A 23,338-nucleotide genomic window follows, 5' to 3' on the forward strand; every position below is an offset into this window, starting at 1 on the left:
AGAGATCAAGAAAACAAAAGAATCTTTTTCAATCAAGGTGGATTAAAATAAAAAGCTGTATCAACAGAAGCATCACTGTATCATTTGTCATTCCCAAGTTTTCAGGCTTCGTGGGCTTTTGCCGTTTTTACCTGGCAGACCATAACAACATAGTCCCACACTGCAGGCGAATGATAAATCCTGACTGACTGGACTTCGACCAAGGGCAGCAAGCCGCCAGTAGGGCTCTGCTCAGCAAACAGGGTCACAGAGGTGAACAAGTTGGGTACAGGGCTGTATAAAGTGAACTGGACCTTTAGGGCCACCGTCTCCCTGCCCAGCCAGCCACCTGCATGCAGGACCTTTAGTTTGAACACGGCGTCTTGCCTGTGGGGGAGCAGAGGAGTTTATAGATGCAAAAGCTGAAAAAGCAATGCTCCAGGACTTTGGGGGTTTCTTACTTTGAGTGGCCAAGTCCAACTGTTGTACTTGATCCTTGGTAACACCTCAGGTGACTACATGTCCATGAGGGTGTTTCCATGGGAACAATAACATCTGAGGGCAGGTTTGTCAATGCTTTGCCCCAAGATGATAAAAGCTGAGCATTTACACAAAGACAGTAAGAAAAAGCAACCTACAAAAACATTCTGGTTTATATATATATATATACACACACATATACACTCAGTGTAATATGCAACTTATAAAAAAAAGAATTTCAAAACAGAGAGTACATGCACATTTTTAAACAATTAGACGAGGAGAATTTCTTCCAAGATAAGTATTTTTCGATATAAAGTTCTTGGTATATGATAATAATCTCAATGAAATATAATGTGCCCTCAGCACATGATCTCAAAGTTTACTCAAGAGAGAATACATGGAATATCATGTCCCCCTTTCACTGGAATATTGTCACTCATCTTTTTTTTAATACATAATAAATAAACAATTCAATTAAAAACAAAAGGTAAAATAAATGGTTAAATATCGTAAGTGCATGTGTTGTTACCTTGCACATAAAGGAACTCTCCACCTTCCCGATGATTGGCTCTCCAATTAAAACATGTGAGTGTTGGTTGCCATTAAACTGTGGAGTCATGAAAAAAAATGACTGAGTTTCACATGATAAAACAGGAGATCAGAGCTTTTCTTCAAATCATCAGTGTTGCAGCATTGAATACCAATTTTATTATTATTATAATTATATATATATATTACCAAAACTTCATTCTTTCCAGTAAAAAAGCTATTTATAGGATGAATAATTTTCAAATTTTACCATTTTAGTGGTTGATGCATTCTTGTACAGTAAATGAAGCAGACTGGTTTGCGTCCACTTCCACCAGTCCTCATGATTCTTGATGGACATGAACGCTCTCTCCCCGCCTCTACAGACAAACCACGATCAGAAAGTGTGTGTAGTGTCATGTGAGAGAACCAGAGTCTGAATGTGTGACGTTACCCTATAAACTGCTGTCTGACGGCTTTATTGAGGGAGTAATGGTCACCAAGTGAGCTGCTGCTCGTTACACACAGCATTAGGAACAGCATGGAGACACAGACACAGAAATCCCTGGAGGACGAAGAGAAAGACATTCCTTATACGGTCATATACAAACAGGCTTTTTAATACAGAAAAAAAACACACCTGAGAGTTGTATAGATTAAAGCCTCTCGTCTTTTCTTCCCACGGGTCTTCCTCAGGTCAGCTGGAGACGGCGGGCGCACAAGACGTAGGTACCTGGCACGCTGACGGGTTCGAAGCAGCTGACAATCAGAATTTTTTCTTTTAAAAGAATTGTTTAGAACAGATTAGAATGAACTACGAGGATGCTGCTGTCACCTTTTCTACATTTCTTTCTTGAGGGAGGTGCGGTTTATAAAGTTTGAAATTTTCCATCTGAAACTCTGTGATTCTGAAATGATGAAAGCCTGGTCTGTGTCTGTACAACAGTGAGGCCGTCACTGCCGCGGCTGCGATCTGTAAAAGGCAACCGAAATTAGTTGGGCGCCAATCTGCTTTTATTTGATTGTCAATTTTAATTTAGAAATAGGAAACAAACCACAAGTGGCTGGATCAGGAAGATGCATGACAACAAGGAGAATAAAAGAGAGTGGATCCAAAGCAGAACCTCGCTACTGCTGAAACTGAGAAATAAACACACACACACAGACACACACACACACACACACACACACACACACACCATGTAGGTCAGCATTAATAGAATAATTACAGGTTGTTCATGCAGTTGCAGCCTCCTCATTTCCAGTACCTCAGTCCAAGCACTGCAGAGGCCACCAGGCACAAGAGCGACAGCAGCAGACAGAGAGTCCAGGCTGCACCGTGACACCACTGCCATGTTCGTGGAACTGCTCTCCCTCTAAGCTTGTCAACAACCTGAAACTCTCTGCTGCTTTCCTTAAATCCGACATCTGCTGGACATTTTCCTCGATGATCCACCTCTTTCTCTCTACTGCACGAATAATCTCCCTGGATTCCATTAAACAGCCTGCTTTCAATAACACAGTGCAAACCTTGAACGTCCTTGTCAGCATCGATAATCAGGAAAGAGTTTTTAAATGTGCTGCTCTCAGTTGCTTGAGCATCCTCCTGCTTTATGACCACATCTGTGGGATTTGCAACCTTTGCTGCTTTATTTTCCAGATTCCCTGTGGATGCTGACATCTGGTCTGCGCCCTACAGCAAAAATATAATGGGAAATGCTATGAGAAGCGAGAAGAGTGAGCGAAATGGAAAAAAAATATTGCTATTAGGTGGGGTTGCAACCTGGTATTTCTTCCTCCAGGCTTCCTGCGCCCACTGTTGGAGGTTACTCCAGTAGAGACGCGATTCAAAGATACTGTCGTTAACTCTGACAGCATCTATGAGGAGACAAGATTTTGAGAGTTAGGACAAAACTGAAATAACTCGTAAAGAGAAAATAGCCTTAAAGTTCAACTTACCTTTAAAACAGTCATAGTCAGACTTCTTGACATCTGCACGTCGGCCCCCTGACCCCACCACTTTCCCCTCACGCAGTCGGAACAGGAAAGCTATCAGTGATGCTGGGGGCAACCATGCCAGCACACTTAACACTCCTGTTGTCACGGAAACAGCTGACACAGCAGTAATTCCCAACTCCAATGGCAACTGTAAACAAAGAAATAGATATAAGGTGACAATTTGACAACTGTCCCACACTAAATGATATTTTTTGCCCTACCGGTTCTTCCAGCTGTGAGATGATTCCTGCACTGACACATGCGTATCCTGAAAGTAGCAGCAAGGACACACTGAGTCTCTGAGTGTGTGTGAATGAGCTAGGGTGAGGGAGGCTGCATACAGATATCCAGATGTGGAAGTCAGCCAAGTAGTCCAACAACTTGAGAGTCAACATCTGCAAGCACATGGGTGAGGAATTTATTTGATGTGTTTCCATATATATATATGTGTGTGTGTGTGTGTGTGTGTGTGTGTGTGTGTGTGTGTGTGTGTGTGTGTGTGTGTGTGTGTGTGTGTGTGTGTGCATTGTACCTGAGTGAAACCTATTTCCTTGGTAAAAACTCTTAACATTCTCTCCACCTGCCCATCACCTTTGTCCACAGCCAGCCAGCACTGACTAAGAAAGAACCAGGTTCGGCGCGTCTCGTAACCTCTGGTGACCTATAGACCCGTGAACCAACCAGCTGGTCACATTCAAAGGTCAAACACACAGGAAACAAAAACACAACCCAGGTGAGCCTCACCTCAGCTACCTCCACTTGTTTTAGGTACCAGCTCGGGGCAGGTCCTGAGTTGTCGTGCCAGATGTGAACCCCCCACAAGGGGCCCAGACTATCTGCTGCACTGTGGATACAGAAAATAGATAAATAAACACTTGATCACGTAATATTAAATTAAATTATGTGAAATAAACAAAAAAAAAACACATTTCTTTAATGTTCTGAAGGAGATATGTTGTTGCAACCTTAGTATAAAGGTGTCTTGAGAGTTCCTTCTGAATAAAGTGCATCCTGGGACTTGCAGTTCTCTCGTCTGTGAGACGCCATCGTCACCATACAACACCATGTAAACCTGGCAAAAGTTTCAAAAGTATAACATTCACTGAATGGAACAGAATCTGTGTCAGTTACCAGTACAATATTACATTTCCAAAAGTTCACAAACAATTCAATTGAAGCTGGCTGATATCATCAATTCTTTTGTGCAACAAAAATATAGCTGCGCTACAAAAAGCCATATTTTTGAAAATATATCTTATTGTCACTACATATACCTAACAGTCACTAATAAAAAGACTATACACAAAAAAAGTGATGAGACTTGATTATAAGACGATGTCCACTTTTTAAGGAAATCTTTTTGTCTGATTTCACTGATATATGATTTCACTATTTTACTAAAAAAATGCTTTAAAAAGCAAAATCTACTTATCAAACAGATGGCATTATCTTAAAAACAAATGTGTCAAGGCACATTGAGTTGGAGCTGCAGTATTGTTGCTAAGAAACCAGAGATGCGTACAGTTATGTCACTGCTTTGTTCTAAGTCCTGTGGGGACAAAAGCTGATTCTTTGAATGCTCGCAACGTTGTAGCGGCTCCAGCACCAGCCCAGAACCAGCTTGAAGCTGGTTAAAGAGGGATTTCAGCCAGGCAAAGGGGTTCAGTGTGAATCGGAGCAGCCAGAGATTAGAGCAGCGAGCAGGCCAACATCACCTCTGGTTGAGCAGCTGAACACAAGGTGGAGCTGAGGAGCAGCAAGAACCAGCAGCTGGAGAGCAGATGATGTGCCTTTTAAATGTCAGATGGACTCTTGTCCACACGTTGTATTTAGTTTCAACATTACTTCAATAAAAATATGAGTGCAAACTGTGTTGTATGCACTTTTTTTCCCCTCTTATCGCATAAAAATGTAGCACATCAGGCAACAAACTGCACCTGCAAAAAGAGTCATCAGCTTGATGACTTTGCAGATGGCAGCATTACCTTTGCGCTCATGCAGGGCGCAGAGAAGACGCCGGTGTGGGTGGTGACGGCATAGAGGTGTTGGTGCTGGGGAGCGTTATCAGTCAGGTAGTGGACTCTCAGACTCTGCTCAGAGGTGACGTCAGCTCTCCTACACATCAGCCAACCAGGGATGTACAGACACACACACAGCAGCAGCAGCACAGCGAGGACGCTCAGGTTACACGACAGGCTGGCGGGGATACAGAGGAAGTGATTTGATGGTCAAAAAAATGTAATAAACTGCTTCCTCTCAATCAGTTCATGTCAAGAAGTCCCTCAATCCACAAACAAGCAATCATGATAGACACATTTTTCTCTCTTTCTCTGACTTTTTTGTTTTGTTTACACTTCAGCAAATGAAGAGATGTGAAGAGCTAAATCAGGTGCATGCATCACTTAAACTGAATAATCAATGAATAATATCTCAACACAATAAAAAAAATGAATTGGACAAAAAAATAGCAATTTTATTATGTCTTTTTAATTTCAGAACCATGCCTCTGTTTTAAGGACTCGGGAGAATGAGCTCACCTTAAAAACGGGTCCAGATCAGTTGTGTCATGGTGGATCTGGATCTGCTGTTGCACCACAGTCAGAGGCCTCAAGTGATGACAACTGAGACAAACAGCAGAAACATGAAGGGTTTCTTTTATTTTTGTTACTTTATAGAGTATTGAAATGCTTCAAAGTAACATCTGAACTACGCAATCACACATAACTTCTTTTTTACCTGCAGCTGACGCTGTCAGTTCTGTCAGTTTGCTGAGTTGTGCAGCCGAGGTGCGTCCAGGCACCCCGGCGGTGGTCCCAGGACAAACACTGGCTGCTTTCCACTGTCAGAGTGTAGTTGACCTGGCTGCTCAGGTGAGTGTGTCTGAGCGGCTTTTCAAAGTCAGCGTTCAAGACGGCCAAGTAACCAACTCCTGCAGCTACAAGAGAAAAGATTCATCCATGGTTCAAATAATCAAACACGCAAAGATGACCTGGCTATGACCTTTTTGCTCTCTCCGTAACAAACTGTAACAGACGGAGCACGCGGGAAGGAAAGGAACCGTCATTTATGACATGAAAAGTGATGCAGATTCACAGAAAATGTCCAATATACATGGAGCCGAAATGTGGAAAATAATCTGCTTATACTACAATGAGAAGGCCAATTTCTCTGTTGTTAAAATTCGCTGCAATAACAGAAGTAAACAGCATTAAAATGTTACATTTTGGCATAAAAGTAAAATGAGTACAAGCACACATTTAAGTATGCATTCAATAGATTTATTTTTTGTATTGATATATAGTTTTTAGACTGATAAGAATGATAACGGTACAGCTGAAAACTGAGAGCTGGAACCAAACATATCCAACCATTGAGATAAGATGGGGGCATGGTCATGCGCCAGGTGTTGCTCTCCCAGTGGTAAATCTTCTGCAGGTGGTGCATGCTGGGAGTCGGCTTCTCAAACATCCTGCCGCAACAGAGTCACAGTTTATACGTGTAACATGCTGATTAATCACTAGTGGTTTGAAACTCATTAAATGTGTCATTTGTTCTCAGCGCCGCTGCACTCAGTGACTGTCATTCTACCTGAAGAGGAGCATGATGGGAAATGTTCTGTTTGACGGCGGAGTGAAAACCACAGTCAGCTGGATGGCCTGCTGCAAGTACTCCTGGGTAATGTTGAAGCTGTGATAGTTGACTCGGCTACGCATCAGGACGTACTTAAGTGCAGGACTCTTTTGTGACAAAGAAACTTACAATTAAAGATTTATTGAAAAAAAATTTGAATTTCATTTTCTTATGTACATGTTCTTAACAGCGTGATCTAATTAGCTAAGAGGTTGTAGTGTACTTGGTGTTTTCTTGGTAGCTCCGTGATGACCGGCTGAACTAGGGATCCAACCGGGATTCTTCTCCTCGTGCTGCATTTGTACAGACTCAGCTCGACAGCTCGCCCTCTAATCTGGAAAACAGCACAGAAAGTGACAATGATACCTTTCCTCTAATCACTAAGTGCATCATATCACTCTGGTCTCACCCTTCCAGGAGTGTGAGCTCCGGTGTAAGAGCTGTGTGTGAGTAGGCTGAGCACACACTCCCCTCTGGGAGGAATAGACAGAATAGACTGAAGCAGGGAGGAGGGTAGGTAGACAGTGGTGGAGCCGCTGCTGATGACTGATGAAGAGGTTTGGTTGAGGTACGTGGCGTAGAAAGACATGACACCTGAGCTGACTTGGTGCTCGTGGAGTTTGGAGAACAAGATGTACTTCTACAAAAACAAAACAAGCGTAAAAGACATCAGTAGAGAGACAAAGAAATGAGCATTAAAAATAAGACGTTTTCTCTAACCAGAATCAGGTCAGAGGCAGTCTGCAGAATATCGTCGGTAAGGTGTACCAGCTGCTGTGGTGACGGTTTAGAGACACCACTTGACATGCACCCAATAGAACCAGTTACTGGATGCCTCATGTCAGTGTGGTGGGATTCTTCACCACCAGTGACAGCAGCCTGCAGGCTGTATGAAAGCACCGTGACCAGGGAGTGGAGTGTCTCCTGGTGCAGATGCTGGCCCACTGGAGCTATGGATAGCTGCTCTGATACGGCCTGAACATGATCAGTCGCTCGTCTGACACTCGCTAATGTCACCTAAGAAAAAAAAACAACCTTGACATCAGGGTTTCTTAGCACAGGAACGTCCATAAATAGAGGCAGCGTTCATCCACCTACCTGACTTGTAACTTTTAACAGGTCTTTGAGAATGAGGATGCTGTCCACCATTGATGCCTGGGATGAAATCACATGGTATTAAAAAGAGGGAGAGTGAGGAGGAGATTTGAGGACATAAACTGATGTAAGTCATCAATTTCTATGTCAAAACCTATTTATTTTAATTAACTGGAGAGGGTACATTAAAAAAAAAGAGAAAATTCAATTTAATATGGTGCAAATGCTATCTTTGCACAAATTTGCTTTTTTTGTGTAAATTATGACTGCTACTGCCTGCACTTTTTAGCTTCAACTTCTTTTTTTCATCCAGAATTGAGCATCTCAAATTGATGACCTGTGAATATGGATTTTGTACAACAGACTCATCATTTTCATATTTCTTAAACCAGCTTTTTATCATTTAAATTTTCAAATCAATTATATTGTTGTAATATTCTACTTTGACACAAAACTATTTCAATGTCAATTTCAAAATTGAAAACGATTTTTACAGCCCACGGGATGGTGATCACAGCCCACCTTTGGGTCCCGTCCCGGTGGTTGGGAAACACAGACGGAGGATACATTCATGTGTTCACCTGTTCACTGCTCTCCAGCTCACACACAGAACAAATGAGAACACTGCGTATGCGTCTCTGGATGTGGATGTTGGCGCGCGCGTCCTGGCTCAGTCTGTTCAGGATGCTGGAGAGGAGGCTGATGTAGTTTCGAATCTCCACGCTGTTCCCAAGCTGCACCAGCGCAGACAGGTTCTTTAGACCTGACTCTGAACTGCAAAGACAAACAAAGTCAACAACAATACAATGGCATCTTAAATCTTATGCGCTGGTGCGATAGGGAACATTGAAATGAGCATTTAAAAAAAGAATCTGTGGAACATTAATGTAGTGATGTAGTCGTTAATCTTACAGCTCCAAATCAGGGTCATGCAAGGAAATGTCCCTGACAAAGCTGGGCCGGACTTGGACTGTGACAGGGCAGAGTTTAGTGGACGTTCCGTAAGTGCTGCTTCTGATCCTCGTGTAAATAGTTACTATGGGAACGATAAAAGCAACCAATTATTGTAATTTCTCTCATCAGCTGTCATTATAATACACTTGTGTGGATTCTGTGTGTGTGTGTGTGTGTGTTTTACCATTATATTCATCACTGTGGTCCCCAGAAGGAAGGCTGAAGTAGTACTGGAAGTTTCTACCCTGGTACAATATCCTAGGAGGTCTGCTCCCTATGCTGAAGCTATACTCATACACTAAATCCTTTGGAACACACACACACACACACACACACACACACACACACACACACACACAGACACACACAGAGACACAAACACACACACACACACAACATGTAGGTCAGCATTAATGGAATAATTACAGGTTGTTCAGGCAGTTTCAGCCTCCAAATTTCCTGTACCTCTGACACACACTTCATTAGTCAGCTAAAGGCTTAGGGTACCCCAGTGACCTGTGCATACCCCAGTTTGGTAATCATGCATCTAAGCGCAAACATACGTGTGTGTGTGTGTGTGTGTGTGTGTGTGTGTGTGTGTGTGTGTGTGTGTGTGTGTGTGTGTGTGTGAAGGTCAGGAGCTACCTCTCTGCCTGATGTGCAGAAGATGCTGAAGTGTGTGTACAACTCCATCCCTTTAAGCGGTTGCACCTGGCATGTCATCCCTTTAGGAGAAGAGGTTGTTTTTAAGAAGATCTGAGTCCGACCCAGAAGGTTGCTGGGAGTTTCTTATAAAGAAAACAAAAACACCAGTGCTAGGATCCAGGAGACATTTCACATCGTTAATTGTTGTTCTGAAGCTTACTGGCAGTGACCTCCAGCATGTATCTGCTCCCCGACCTCAGACTGGAGGGTCTGAAGCTGAGCGAAGGGGAAAAAATTCCTGTAAAAATAAAAAAATAAAAAAATGTAAAAAAAGACTTTAAGAGTGATGAAGCAAGACTATGAGAGGGAAAGCGAGTTTTCCAAGCGTACCTGTGAAAGTGTAGGACTCAAACAAGCCTCTGTCTACAGGCTCTCGGGGTAAGTCGAGTAAAGTTGGCTCCTGGATGACCGCAGACGGACTGGAATCCACCAGATTACTCCCCTCAGTGTCATGTGATACAGGATCAAAGGCTGAAACGTCTCCTGGACTCAGGGTCTCCCCGTCCACACCTGAGGACACATATGAGTTTTCACACATGTTTTTACATGTTATAATTTACATAAACACACATGTGGACCTGTGGGTCTTCCTGCTGAAACTCCTGGGTCTCCCTCCTCGGCGACTGGGAAGGGAGCATCATAATCTGGATAAAAGAAACCATTTTAGTGGTTGGGTTTTTAAAGAGGGATATTTTTGAGTTGGTTGCAAGTTTATATGTTTATTATGTAAAAGATCAGCTGTTTTTGGTTGCGTTTCACTATTTCCAGTGTATTCTATAATCAGTTCCTGGTATGAATAAACCAGCACAGGTCAACTGAATTTGGCTACAAAGTCATTATAAAGAAGTCAATAAAAAAAACACAACAACAATGTTACTAATCATTGAAATATCAATGACCGTAATGTAAAATAATCTAAATAAATTGCCCCTTGAAAATGCAAATAATTCATCTTTGTTGGGTTTTTTTCTCTCTCCATTAAAAACATTATTCATAAAGAAACTGGCATTTCAGGAACTGAAATTCTGAAAACCAACATTTTTTTTTTTCAGCAATTACCAGGTCTTAAGTTACATGTACTGTTTAAACAAAAACAAAACAAAATATAAAAAAGGCTGAAAATGATCTGAATTTGTCATATTTTTACAGCAGTTTTAGGGAGGGGGCATTTTTGTCCTCTGCCTGTGAAGGCCTTGACCAGCTCTGTGGCAAAAGGGTCACCCTTAAATAGAAGGTTCCATCAGTCGTCCATAACACAGTGCTTTATCCTCCGTATTTCTGAATCTTTTCCATCATTTTCCAAACCTGATTGCTATGGAATGATTGTCTATTATCCTTGTAGAATAAACAAATAAATCAATAAACACAGAAGCAGCATTTAGGAGCCTGCTGCTACCTGATTTATCCCCAGCGTCAGCAAACGCCAGAGCAGGAAAAGAAAACTCCCAGTCAGCAGACGAGTCGGAATCGATCAGGGATTCACTTATAACATCGGTCTGGCTTAAGAGGACGCCGCCAGCGCCCAGGCGGGGCGGGTCAGTAGAAGAGAGGAGAGGCTCCACTTCCTCCTGGGGATGATCCAGGAACTCCTCTCCTGGATGTTAAGAAGACGTTTGCTTTTTTTTATTTTAAACTGTGTGAGCTTTAAAAGCAACGTGACACAAATTCTGGATAATATTCTGGTGAATCTCCAGGATGAAATCTTGCAGCAGTCTTACCTGACGCTGTTGTCGTCGCTGGAGAAGAGGGAGGGGGCCGCTCAGGCTCGGTCAAACCTGTGTGAGCAGTATAACGGGAGGTTAGACCCTCAGGAGCCATTTTAAAGGGGTATTTCACTCCGTTTTCAAGAACACACCAGTGATTAAGGTCTGAGGGTAGTGTGAAGCCTCGGCAGCTGGTGGGCGGAGCCATCCAGACGGACTCTCCACCACAGTGGACGGAGCACTAAGATCAACTGCAAAACAAAATGGGACTAAAACAGAAAAGAAGATAATAAAACACGGCAGAAATGTCACCAATAAATGAAATGCTTGAATTGAATATGTCATTATTTTACCGTCTACCACAGGTTTGGAGGAGGCGTTGACCAGGTACAGACTCCAGGTGTACTGGACTTGTTCTGGGGAAACACCACAGTTTTCACAAGAGGCGTTGACAGAGAAAGACTGATCCCAGGTCACCTGGTCTCCTCCACACTGAGGGCAGTGAACTGACACTGTCCTGGATTGGAAACATTCAAGTTCACGTTAAAAATCACGAGATTCATCGAGATGTAATCTTTTAATGGTCAGTTCAAGGAAATATGATGAAGTTTGTGCAAACAGTTGTTGTTTGAATCATCTTATATACTCAAACATTTATTTACATTTAATTATAGGATAAAATAATACGATTTTACCCGATCACGTTCGAAGTTATGCTGATGAATGTCTCGGTCGAAGCTGCAAAATCTCTGCTGCGGACTGCGAGGGTGAATCGAAACTGATCAAAGTAGTTTTTTAGTAAATTGACGGGGAAGGTGAGCCGAGCATGAGATGTTTCAACAGGCTGGTTGAAACAGGAACCCCTGATGGAGCTGACTGGGTCACACGTCCAGCTGAAGCTTTGAATGAAGAATAAACAAGTGTTATGTTTAAGTGAAGCATTGACCTGAAACGCTGGAGCATGAAAAGACCCGATGCTGTTCTTCTCCACCTGACTGTGTTCCCGGGGTAATCCGGGTCATAGGATCTCCACCCATCCAGGGTGATCGTGGTGCCGTTCCTCCTGTTAATGAAGATGTTGGTGCTGCCCTGGATAGAAGCTACCGGAAGGCTGGGCATCACCTGCACTCTCACGCTGTAGTTACTGTACACAACGCTGCCAACAACCTGAACCTGCAGCACAACAACGGCAGCTGATGGGTCAAAAGAAGGTTAATATCAACATATTTCCAGAAGTAGCTGTATGGACGAATCGTTTAGCATTACTGTTTAAATAAGTCTTATTATTTGATCATGTTTGTTCTCTATTGTGGAATTTGGCATGGATGGTGGCTCAGCAGCTTGTTATTTCACTTCATGCTTTCTTTTAAATGTGCGATTCCCCTAAAACATATCAAATGCTTCTTGTTGCTTCTAACCAACTGAATTAAAGTTTTAAGGTTTTTTTTTTTCAAAAACTTTTTTTTTTTTTTTTGGTCCTGAGTCGTCTTCTTATTTTTTTCTCTCTCACAAATGGATGAACGGGGTTTAAAGTCAATTTGCAATGAAATTTGAAGCAAAAACTCGGCGTGTTTGTAATTCTGTGACATGATGCAATGAACACCAACTGAAAATGTGTTTTGTCTCAGCTACATTGCCGCTCCGTGTAAATAAAAAAAAGTGTTGTTTTTTTTATTTTTGGGGGGTATTTTACAGAAAAAAATTCTGTGAAATTCTGTTATTTTTCAAACTGTTGTTAATTTTACAATATTGTCACAATACTGTTTCAGACACCATCTGTTGGTGCTATAAATATAGTTGCTTGTTGCTTGTTACCCTGGCGACGGCAGTGTAGGTGTCATAGTGAAGGAGATGGCTGCGCAGCACGAGGGTCTGACGGTGAGTGTCTATGAGAGTCAGAGGGAAAATCCGGCCCACAGAGTCAAACATCATCCACGTGTAGCGAAGACCTCGCGTTGTATCACAGTCCACCTCGGTTTCGTAGGTCACGCCCAGACGGATGACCTCGTATCTTCGCACCTGAGGGAGGAGAGGAGTCACACGTGGGAGGAAAACAGCAAAACAAGAGAGAAGATTGACAGTCCTGCTAGTACCTGAACTTTGAGAGGTCCCATGTTTTTGACTGGTGGGGGCTGACATGGTCGATCCACGACGAAGATGTGGCTCATCAGAGAAGCAGAACTGACCAGATTGGACGCCGTCACTTCTATTCTGTACTCTCCTGTCCTGCACGGAGACACGGAAGATAAAAATGAAAATGAGTTATTCAAATTATCTCAAGTCTTAATGAATGAATCCATAATAAATATCTTCAAAACCTTTGCACGGTTGTGTAAATTCACCTCCAAATCAACAGTAAAACTGTGGCTCACCTGTGGAAGACGTGCTGCTCCGAGCTTTCTCCCAACCTTGTCGTTCCATCTCCAAAGTCCCACAGGAAGATGATGTCAGTGCCGGCGTTGACCCGGCAACTCACCATCACTGTCTGGTTCTGTAGGACAGACGCCAGGTGGACCAACCTGTTTAGCTTTACTGCTCTCTGCACGACCAGCGGGAACACCTCAGACGTGAGGGGGGTTTGAACTCCAGACATCCTGACAACCACATCATACCTCCATTTGAGAGAGAGAGAGCGAGAGAGCGAGAGAGCGAGAGAGAGAGAGAGAGAGAGAGAGAGAGAGAGAGAGATGAGGGTTTACATATTTACCAGAGAACATCCATCCATTGTCTACCGCTTATCCTGTTAAAGGTCGGGGGGGGGGGGGCTGGAGCCTATCCCAGCAACCTTCAGGCGGAAGGGTTCACCCTGGACAGGTCACCAGTCCATCACAGGACCAACACATAGAGACAGACAACCATTCACACTCACAGTCACACCTACAGTCAATTTAGAGTATCAATCAGCCTCGTCCCCTCTTGATGTCTTTGGACTGTGGGAGGAAGCTGGAGTACCAGAGAGAACCCATAAACAAAACAAAGAAAGAAGTATTTCCTATATGCTTCTTATTGCAGATACCTTCCGGGAGTGTGGTATCTTTTGCTGACAGTCCTTGACGTGGTTCTGGCGGATCTGGAGTCTCCGAAGTACCAGAGGAACGCCACTGGTTCCAGTACATCTGGTACATCTGCCACTGCCAGGAAAGTGACGTGTGTACTGGTGGCGTAGACGTGGCTCGCTGAGTAAATCCTCACAGCTGGAGAACAAAACAGATCCTACAAAATGTCTGAAGGTGCTACCTTGATGCGTAGAATTCAGCTGACAAGTTAAAAGTTCAAAAATTTCACTTTAAGGAAGATTGGATGCTCATTGATTACATTTCATTGTACAAGAAATGTACCGTAACATCTGCAACGAAATACTTTTTGTAAAAAACAACACTTTTCTCATTTAAACTCGACAGCATTTGTGGCTGCCTGTTATTACTGTACCGTTGTGAGAGCAGCTTTGACTGGCGGCTGGTTGCCTGGTTGGATTCCCCCTCAACAGCGGCGATGGCTTCTGTTCCCTTTCAACCCACACCCTCACACTTTTGTTCTGAAAAGACACTCCATTTTCAGCTCGCAGCTCAACCGCAACCGTCCCAGTGTGGTCAAAACACAAAACCAGAGTTGCCTCCTCTCCAACTGTGTAGTGAGTGTTCCTGTAGAGTGACGTTGAGTTCACCAGCAGAGTTACAGTCACGTTTGACCCTGCTGCAACTCTAAACGCGACAGGGTGGTTTTCATTCGTCGTCATCACACTCGGGACGTTTAAGAACAGCTCTGAAACAGGATCTTGAGCTATTATGTGTGTGTGGAAGGAGGCCCGGCTGATCGGGTTAAACGCCATCACTGTGACATTGTAACGTCCTGCTGTGGGTAGAGACACGTTTACACTCCACTTCTCAGTTCCTTTCTTCATCACAACAGCATCACCAGAACTAAAACTCCAAACCACTCCGGACTCCATTGTGTTTGCACAGCTCGTGACCTTCAGGTTGAATTCAGACTTTGTCTGAACCACTACCATCCAACTTCCACATGGCCTCAGGCCTCGTATCCGCTTGTACACCGTCAACACTCGGGGCAGGACAGCGAAGAGCAGCACCGATGTAGGATCGGCGGAGGAGAAGATGGAAGCTGTGAGGCGATATCTCCCTCCGGCAGTGGGGAGGCAACAGTTAAGGTGGAGGTGTACGCTGCAGCTGGAAGACTGATAGAGATTAAGCGGGGTGAGGCTGAAAGGGTCACCATGACAACCGATACTATTGCGGTGTTGACTGAGACTGTTGTTCTGATCCCGGTAGGTTGTTTTTTTCCTGTTGATGCTCTCAAAGTCATTACAAGATGAACCATCAGAGTCACCTGAGCAGCCCCCTCTACTGCCGCCATCTTTGCAGTCACCATCCAGAGCGACGTTGAGGAGAAGAAGGTGCTTCATGGTGGTGAACAGCTGAACATCCACAGACACACTGGCTCCTGCACTAAGCTGATCCTCATGTACACTCAAGCTCAGGTCAGAGACTACAGGACGGACAGCCACCTGCAAGCGCACACGTGTACATCTTTATGATATACCTCTGTCTTCATTTATTTGTCTTATCCTATTATTATCCTCATGATTTTTCTTTCTTTCTTTCAACTTTTCTGAGCATAAAACACTCTTTCCATCTTCCTCGTACCTCTCATACACACATCTGATCATTTGTTTGCTTTTTTGTTGTTTTAATCACGTAATGTGTGAGGAAATTCCAAAAAAAAGAAAATTAAAAAAAAAATCCTGAACACAAATGAGTTTTAACAGACTTATTTTAAACCCTCAATTTAGTCTGACAGACAGGAATCAAAACCTAGTGGTTATTTCTAATTCTGGTTCTCCTTTCTCTTGTAGTTCTATGGACAATGCAAGCCTGGCTGATTTATAGTTCCAGTCGGAGCACAAGAAATGTCAGAGGCAAGGAGCGATCGGGCTTTGCTTCCTGTCTGAAAGACTAAATTAAGGGCTAAAAAGTCCTGTTGTTTCTAAGATCATATTAATGCTTGAGAACTTTTCATGATCATTTTTTTCATACAAAGAAAATGTTGAATTAAAAGAGAGAATTTGGTAATTTTCCTTTTTTACCACTGTCCGTACGAGTGCTCTCTAAAAAAAACTACAAAAGACATCCCAAAACCACATTAGCACCTTCCTCCTGCTGAGGAAATGAACAACAACCGGCTGTTTTTAGAGATGTGGTTCTCTTAGAAGGAACTAGTGTTTGGAGGTCTGGTAGAACTGAGATGAAGGCCGAACTTTGGGTTTTGTTTTTGTTTTTTTAAATCATGGGATTTCAGGACATCCTGGCAGATTTAGACAACCACCACATGTCCACAAAGATACCTTTTTCAGTGAACGAAAGCAGAGTACTCACAACATGGATAGTCTCCTGCATCCATCCATATGCACTTGAGGCGTTCACTGACACTGCGTAAACACCTTCGTCTTGAAAAGTCCAGTTCTGGAGGTGTTTAAAAAAAAATCTCACATCAAAAGCATAACAGTGCATGAATGACAAAAAAAAACAAAAACAAAAAAACATTACTGCAGTTGAGAGAACATTTATTATTATCTTTTAATTATTTACTATGATGATTAAACTTCTTTTATTTAATTTAAAAAAAAGTACATTATCAAATGAGGCTGCAACAGACAACAGCAGCTCTTATAATGTATCTCTACAACGAAATCTTGCCTGCTAGCCTGTGAAGGTGAATAAATATGAGGATCAGTTCAAACAATTTCATTTTACTTCATACCACAGAGCTGTGCAGACATCCAGCTGTCCTCACCCCCCTCCCCTCCACCCCCTCCTTGTTTTCTTCTCTCTTTGTCTGACTAAACCGCCAGTTGAAGTCTGCTTCCGGTCCGTCAGCCACATACGCCTGCAGGGTGACGGGATCACCCACATATGCTGCCTTCAGGGACACACTCTGGGAGTTCATCTCTGGGAAGGGGATGCAAGACGGGACGCCCAGGGGGCCGTGAAAAAAAATGATCGTCAAGCCGTTTGGAAGTGGCTTCAAGACAGACAAGTGGAGGGTGGAAGAGAGTCTGGAGAGAGGGTTGGAGACGCTGATGTCTGCAAAACAAAAGAAAGACAGGAGACGGAAGAGGAGCAGTTACTGATGCAGTCGTCTATTTATGAAGTGCATGAATGAAGTTATTTCGCATTTTACAAATTATGCTCTCGTAAACATACTGATTTCATACGTTCCTGAAGTGTCTAAAATCCAATTAGACGACAAAGCGAAGGAGCCGTCATCCTGCACGTTGGCATGTTGTGAACTTTGACCTCCAGAAGAAGTCAGGAGGATTTGCACAGTGACGTAAGAGAGAGCGTGCACGGCAAGACCGACGATACCTGTAAACAGACAAACAAACAAAAAGGAAGTGTAAACTGAAAACTAAAACAAATTGCTAAAACGATTGCAGATGTACCAAGTATTCAAATATTTTGATATTTTTTTCCCTCCATCTACATTCACACACACATTGATACGTAGAATCAAGTACACTTTGGAAGAAATCCTTCATGTCAGCTTCTGTTAACAAAAAAAAAAATCATTTGAATTGCTGCGATATTAACAATGACACAATACACTTTGAATTATTCAAAAACACACATAGTAAGTTTACCCTTTAAGCTCCCACCATAAGTCTGCTGCAGCTTTGATGCGTTTTAGACTTGAAGGTATTCTTATACTAAATATTTTCTATATTTTATAGTTTGTACTAACCAGCACGCAGAACCTTTTTCCCTCAGATTTTCTGTTTCATAATTTACGAAAAAAAAATCCAATATATAGTTGAAGCTATTCACACGACTTTTGTTGATATTCTGGAATAGTAATAGTTATTTAATAATAGTTTAACCCTATAAATTTGGGTAAAAATGTAACAAACCTTACATGGGATCAAACAATAAACATGTCAGATGACCAATAGAATTTTCAAAACATTGAAACTGGTACTGGGACTAAAAATATTTTATGGAAGAAAAAAAAAAAGGAAATTGTTTTTATGTTCAATCTGTGTGGTGTGAAACTCAGCAGCGATTGTATGCAGCATCTCCAGCACCTACAGCCTGTTAAAGAGCAGCTGACCTGTGGGCTTGCTGGGGGCTCCGGCCAGGTTTCCAGAAACTTCCAGAGCAAAATTCTCCCCAGCGTGAACTCTATGTGGAGAGGTGGACACACGAATACGGTCCAGAAATGGTCCTTCGGTTCTGTAGAGCGCCACATTTCCCAGGTCGCTCCCAGCAGGCAGCTTAAGGAACCTGGAGGAGAGAAGATCAACGGCAAAAAAAAAAAAGGAGAATAAATCAGGAATTTGTCCTCAATTCTAACAAAAATCGACAACTCTGGTCTCAATGAACCAGCACGTGGCTGTGAGAGGGTCAGACAGAAGCTAGATATGACAAGAAAATTGTACAGGAAATTAGAAAAAAAAGAAAAAAAGAAGAAGTCTCACCTTTGTCCTTCAGTGACATCCTCTGGGCCTCCATGGCAACACTCTGTGACTGCCCCACCTACCAGCTGGTTGCCACAGTAACAACTCTCAGAAGTTAACGCCGCAATATAAAACCTCCAACAAGAAAAAGAAAAATACTTTACACCTACAGTACGATTGTGTTCTTAGCGGGGATGCATGGCTGCGCTTGATGTCGTCATTTGTTCTCGAGGAGTCAACTTCAAACTTTTCTTGTAAATTATAAAATAAAAAAAGAATTTCTCAGTTGGGCAAAAGTCAGTCTCACTGATCTACAGGCAAAAATATTATTCTATAAATTTATTTTTTTTAAATAGAAGAAATATTTGTAAATACAAATATTCTGAAATATGTATTTTCTTTTTCTAATCGCATGTCCACCATTTTTTTTAAAAGACTGACATATAATAAATCTAAATAAACCCGCCTGTTTCTTTTATTTGCTATCATAAAATAGCTCAGGATGTATAAGAGCGTTAGATAATCTACAAAAATATTATTTCCACGCCTATAGATCATTATTGAGACTTCTTTCTTTCTTTTTTTTAAAAAACTACTGTCATTTAAACATTATTGCGCAGAAATACAGCCCGGCTCTCCTACATTGTTCTCTCACCCTTCATTACGGCAGCGGACGCAGCAAGTTACCGGGTCAAGGTCACGGACGAGCCGGTGTGGACCGAGCTCGCTGCTGGCGTTGAGGCATCCCATGAACCATGAGTCCCGGTGACCTGGCGGAGGAAAAGCGGTGCCACACAAACGGTAAGAAGGCAGGAGCAGCGCGGTGAAGGTGAAAGCTCCGAGCATGTTTCCAGTCCAGAGGACGGCCGAGTGTGACAGGAAGGACTGGGACAGAGGGGGAGGAAAGCAGGTGGGGGGACACCAACCTGCGTGCATACAAGGTTTATGGAGAGTGACTGTATGTAGATGGAGGCGGAATAAAGGCGTGAGAAGAGAAGAAGGACCAGACAGAGAAAATCACCATGTGGGCCTGCTTTTCTTTTTCTTTTGAAATGAACTTCACAATCAAATTTGGTCTTCGACTCGTAAATTCAACGTCTTCAACCTTTCATTTTCCCCGTTAAACTTCACATTACGTCATATTTATGTCATTGTGTTCAGCCTACGAAAAACACTTGAATAATATATAAATATATATTTGTCTGTCAGGTCGCCGAAGAGTCAAGATAAACAGAAAACAGCAGCGTTTTCCCGTCCTACGCGAAAGAAAAGAGTCCAGATGTTTGGTGTCTTTGGTTTTGTTGGAAGAAGTAGAAAGTAGAAAAAAATAGAAAAAAATGATAAAAGAAAATAAAAAGAGCAAACATAAAAAAGGAGTTTTTTTTTCTCTGCCCATTTCCTGGTTTTATTCTAAAGAGGTTCCATTGCCTTTAAATGAACTGGCCGCGTGCTTCACTATAAGCCCCCCCAGTAAAATCTCCTTTTTGATCTTATCCTCATCCTCTCAGCTTCTTCATGGCCAACTTGAATCCTGTTGGAAGAGGACTCGCTTTTTCTTTCATGACAAAAAAATCTTCTAAGCTCTAAAATTGTTCTGATCATATTTTTATTACTGTAAAAAAAATAAAATAAAATAAAATAAAATAAAATGAGCCTGTTGATAATCAAGGCATCAACATTCATGGGAGCTTCTCTATTCCAGCACTTCATAAACTGCCATTAGAACAACAAAGTTTAATTCTTAACTGCTTAAAAACACATTTTTCTGACGTAACCAACCTTGCTGATGCTTTCAGGGTATGAATGGAGCTGCTGTTACAATTTACTTGACCTGAGTTGCTGCTTTCTTGATGAAAATGGGAACAAAATCTCAGTGGAAGGTTTTGTTTCACCTCGTCGAGAGGTGACGCACAAACTCCACGTCAGTATTTTTGTAGGCTGGTTTAAAAAAAAAATTCAAAACGCAACAGAGGTTGTGAGTTCGCACCTTTAGCTTCTTTGCTGTATTTATATTTAAAAAACAAAAAACAGCCGTGCAACTCCTTCGGTCCACCTTAAAAAGCTCTTCCGGTTTCCGAGACATCCCCTTTAAGAGGAGAGTCCGCGTCTCTTTTTGTCCGACAGAGGGTGCTGTCAGACTGCTTCATCTCTTCGTGTCGACCGTACCAGACGCAGGGGAGCAGGGGGGAATCAAACCCATTTCTCCGTCCAGTTTTATACGGAAAGCGCGCATAATTGAATGAATTCGTTTCGTCTCTCCTCTCAGCTCCTCTCAAACCTTTCCACGGCACACAAGCGCAAACTGCATGTGTGTGAGAGTGACAAAATAACCCCAAATGCTTTTATTTAGTTACCAAAAACCCTAAATGTGTGGGACATTTTTGCGCTTTTGATGGCCTAAGATTTGACGGAACTATATAAAACCAAAGATGTCGGATATTCTTTAACAATAGTTTGCGTTAAAATCGCAATTATTCCATGTTAATTTGTCTATACAGACAAAGCATCATGTTCTATTTTGCCGCGGGGACCCCCTGGAGACCCTCCAAACACCCCTGGAGATCCTGGAATCACCCTTGGAGAAGCACTCTCTCCCCACGAAACCAAAAGCATCAATGTGTCTGGGTGCAGTTGTGACGCAGAAGCAAATGAAACTCAGGCCTCCTGAGCGCGGCGAACCCGCTTCGTTCTAGCATCCAAAACATGCGGCTGAGACGCGTGCGTGCGACGATATAACTGACTGATGGTTATGTCAACGAAATCTTAAAAAAAAAAAAAAGAAAGAAAGAAAAAAAGACGCCGCTAGATCAACGTCATCGCGAGTGACGTAATAAAGAGAGCCTGCAGTCTGCGCCGCTGCAGAGGAAACACACAGCAGCCGCTTTGGGAATAAATAATCTTTGTCATCAACAAGAATAAGGAGGATGAAAATCAACCCAGGAATTCAGTTCACTTCAGTCGCTGCGCGCCCGATTTTCTTACTGTAGATTTGAAATAAGAGGAGGCTCTGGAGCGGAACCTGTCGTGATGACGTGTTCTTTTGTATCATTTGGTGATTTTTTTTGTTTTTGTTAACCAAACAAACAAAAAAAGGAAGTAACGTGATGAACTGGAGGGCAGAGTTGAAGCAAGTCCTCATCCTTCACCTCATCACTTCCTATAAAACCTGCAACACGTTTTCATATAAACGATACATGGATGAAATGGACTTTGGTCTGAGCGCGTGCGACGTGTTCTAATCTAATTACTTGTTTCCTGGGGGGGGGGGGGTAATCCTTACTCTCTTGTTTCTGAAACAGACAGGAACCTTCACAGTCTGGATTAAATGTTCATGAAAATACAACGTGTCTCTCAGCATTTCCAATGAAGAAAAAAGGGGGGGATGAGCCGTTCCTTTCTTTTCTTTTCCTTCTTCACGTGGGATATTCATTTTTACCTGGGAGGATTTCTTTCTTTCTGTATTTCTTTCTTTCTTTATTAAGAAACATGCTTGCAGTGAACCCCACCGAGCCAATAAGCGATAAATTATTTGGTGTTTTTCTCCTCTCTCGCGTGTGCAGAGTGAAGAGCGGATTCCCTGCACTTGTCAGCACTGTCACGTTTTAAACGACTCCACTTAAAAAAAAAGAAAAAAAAATCTATTTCGGTGAAAAAAAAGATGGAAAAAAAGATCCATCTGTTCAGCTTTTTGTTTCTCATCCCAAAATTTAAAAAAAAAATAAAATGGAAAAGCGATGAGGAGGTGAGGCTGCGAGGTTGAAACAGGAGGTGAAACAAAAGAATCCAAAATGTTTGATCAAATCCAACGCGGTAAATCACTGAGGGCTGATTTCCTCCTGTTTTCTGTACAGTTACATTTTGAAGTAACGTGTTTTCTTGTGCTCGTACATCCTGATATATTTTGAAGACATGTCATCATCTTCACATTTCTGAACATGATAAACCAGCTGCAGAAACCCCGATTATCTCTGATTTTTGAAAAGCAAGGAATGAAGTTGTTGCATTGACTTTTTTTTTTTTTTTTTTTTAGTTGTATCCACACATCAGTAAACCTTCCCTCCTTCTCCTCCCAAACCACAATGAACACGTCACCCATTCAGTTTCAGGAGGAAAAAACTGCTGATGATCCTCACAGGAACCAGAACAGAACCTGATTCTGGTCTTCTTCTTTTTTTTTAGGGGGGGGGGTGGTCAGACGGACTTGTTGGTCCTCCTTGTTCATATATTCACGATGGAATCCATCCGTCAGGACCTGACAAATGAAATAGAAATACACAGATATGTTCACCACTTCTGGTCGGTGTGTCAAAACAGAACCACAAAAGAAGACTTCAGTGGACTCTGATCCCAGCACTGGGACCAGTAGGTGCGGGTTCACTTATAGAATCTAGGCGCTGATGATTTAATAAATCCGTCTGACATGCAGGCTTGTATCGGGTCCTAATTAAAGAGGGAGCATTGTCAGTCCAGTCATGCTGCCAGATCTGATGGAAGATAAACATCCTTATTTAAAAGCCTTTTCGACGGCTGCCCCCCCCCCCCCCCCTCCTGGGGGAGGAAGAGGAGGAGATGGAGGAGGACAGGAGGAGGAGATGGAGCTCCCCAGGCTCGGGTTACACTCCAAACAAGCCTGGATCAGGCCAAGTTATTAACGAGGAGGACCCACAGTTACACTCAGAGCTGGATCACCAGGATGGGTTTACTGGGTCTGGCCAAGGGGGTGAAACAAAATTGAAAGAAAATTTAAGAAAATTAGGGACGATTTATATCTGAAAAGTTGTTTAATATCACAAAG

General features: G+C 42.5%; 1 protein-coding gene across 7 annotated transcripts in view; it reads right to left on the bottom strand.

Moving 5' to 3' along the window:
- Positions 1 to 23,338, bottom strand: part of pkd1l1 (polycystin 1 like 1, transient receptor potential channel interacting) — a 46,345-nt gene that overhangs the window by 3,537 nt on the left and 19,470 nt on the right. For 4 of the 7 annotated variants that reach the window (XM_086190786.1, XM_086190784.1, XM_086190783.1 and 1 more), the window contains exons 2-49: positions 19,199 to 22,795; positions 18,565 to 18,678; positions 18,198 to 18,370; positions 17,294 to 17,455; positions 16,851 to 17,173; positions 16,466 to 16,552; positions 14,505 to 15,597; positions 14,092 to 14,269; positions 13,448 to 13,687; positions 13,169 to 13,301; positions 12,891 to 13,094; positions 12,067 to 12,248; positions 11,771 to 11,974; positions 11,429 to 11,592; positions 11,228 to 11,344; positions 11,091 to 11,147; positions 10,769 to 10,966; positions 9,951 to 10,016; positions 9,703 to 9,882; positions 9,533 to 9,610; positions 9,313 to 9,455; positions 8,852 to 8,972; positions 8,626 to 8,749; positions 8,295 to 8,487; positions 7,717 to 7,773; positions 7,339 to 7,635; positions 7,028 to 7,258; positions 6,842 to 6,952; positions 6,577 to 6,725; positions 6,357 to 6,457; positions 5,725 to 5,923; positions 5,526 to 5,609; positions 4,974 to 5,184; positions 3,954 to 4,060; positions 3,733 to 3,832; positions 3,521 to 3,649; positions 3,210 to 3,383; positions 2,950 to 3,136; positions 2,774 to 2,868; positions 2,259 to 2,683; positions 2,046 to 2,130; positions 1,826 to 1,963; positions 1,631 to 1,749; positions 1,445 to 1,555; positions 1,262 to 1,370; positions 992 to 1,069; positions 441 to 577; positions 132 to 366 (exon numbers count right to left, since the gene is read on the bottom strand). In XM_086190786.1, the coding sequence (XP_086046912.1) occupies positions 132 to 366; positions 441 to 577; positions 992 to 1,069; positions 1,262 to 1,370; positions 1,445 to 1,555; positions 1,631 to 1,749; positions 1,826 to 1,963; positions 2,046 to 2,130; positions 2,259 to 2,683; positions 2,774 to 2,868; positions 2,950 to 3,136; positions 3,210 to 3,383; positions 3,521 to 3,649; positions 3,733 to 3,832; positions 3,954 to 4,060; positions 4,974 to 5,184; positions 5,526 to 5,609; positions 5,725 to 5,923; positions 6,357 to 6,457; positions 6,577 to 6,725; positions 6,842 to 6,952; positions 7,028 to 7,258; positions 7,339 to 7,635; positions 7,717 to 7,773; positions 8,295 to 8,487; positions 8,626 to 8,749; positions 8,852 to 8,972; positions 9,313 to 9,455; positions 9,533 to 9,610; positions 9,703 to 9,882; positions 9,951 to 10,016; positions 10,769 to 10,966; positions 11,091 to 11,147; positions 11,228 to 11,344; positions 11,429 to 11,592; positions 11,771 to 11,974; positions 12,067 to 12,248; positions 12,891 to 13,094; positions 13,169 to 13,301; positions 13,448 to 13,687; positions 14,092 to 14,269; positions 14,505 to 15,597; positions 16,466 to 16,552; positions 16,851 to 17,173; positions 17,294 to 17,455; positions 18,198 to 18,370; positions 18,565 to 18,678; positions 19,199 to 19,479 (8,484 nt within the window). In that variant the 5' untranslated portion in view covers positions 19,480 to 22,795. The remainder of the gene's footprint in view (positions 1 to 131; positions 367 to 440; positions 578 to 991; positions 1,070 to 1,261; positions 1,371 to 1,444; positions 1,556 to 1,630; positions 1,750 to 1,825; positions 1,964 to 2,045; positions 2,131 to 2,258; positions 2,684 to 2,773; positions 2,869 to 2,949; positions 3,137 to 3,209; positions 3,384 to 3,520; positions 3,650 to 3,732; positions 3,833 to 3,953; positions 4,061 to 4,973; positions 5,185 to 5,525; positions 5,610 to 5,724; positions 5,924 to 6,356; positions 6,458 to 6,576; positions 6,726 to 6,841; positions 6,953 to 7,027; positions 7,259 to 7,338; positions 7,636 to 7,716; positions 7,774 to 8,294; positions 8,488 to 8,625; positions 8,750 to 8,851; positions 8,973 to 9,312; positions 9,456 to 9,532; positions 9,611 to 9,702; positions 9,883 to 9,950; positions 10,017 to 10,768; positions 10,967 to 11,090; positions 11,148 to 11,227; positions 11,345 to 11,428; positions 11,593 to 11,770; positions 11,975 to 12,066; positions 12,249 to 12,890; positions 13,095 to 13,168; positions 13,302 to 13,447; positions 13,688 to 14,091; positions 14,270 to 14,504; positions 15,598 to 16,465; positions 16,553 to 16,850; positions 17,174 to 17,293; positions 17,456 to 18,197; positions 18,371 to 18,564; positions 18,679 to 19,198; positions 22,796 to 23,338) is intronic. The other 3 variants (XM_086190788.1, XM_086190787.1, XM_086190785.1) reach the window with 3 other exon arrangements.

The sequence above is a fragment of the Aulostomus chinensis genome, chromosome 21, assembly GCF_037954235.1.
Source record: "Aulostomus chinensis isolate RoL2024-O1b breed Wild chromosome 21, RoL_Achi_v1.0, whole genome shotgun sequence".
Classification (NCBI taxonomy): domain Eukaryota; kingdom Metazoa; phylum Chordata; class Actinopteri; order Syngnathiformes; family Aulostomidae; genus Aulostomus; species Aulostomus chinensis.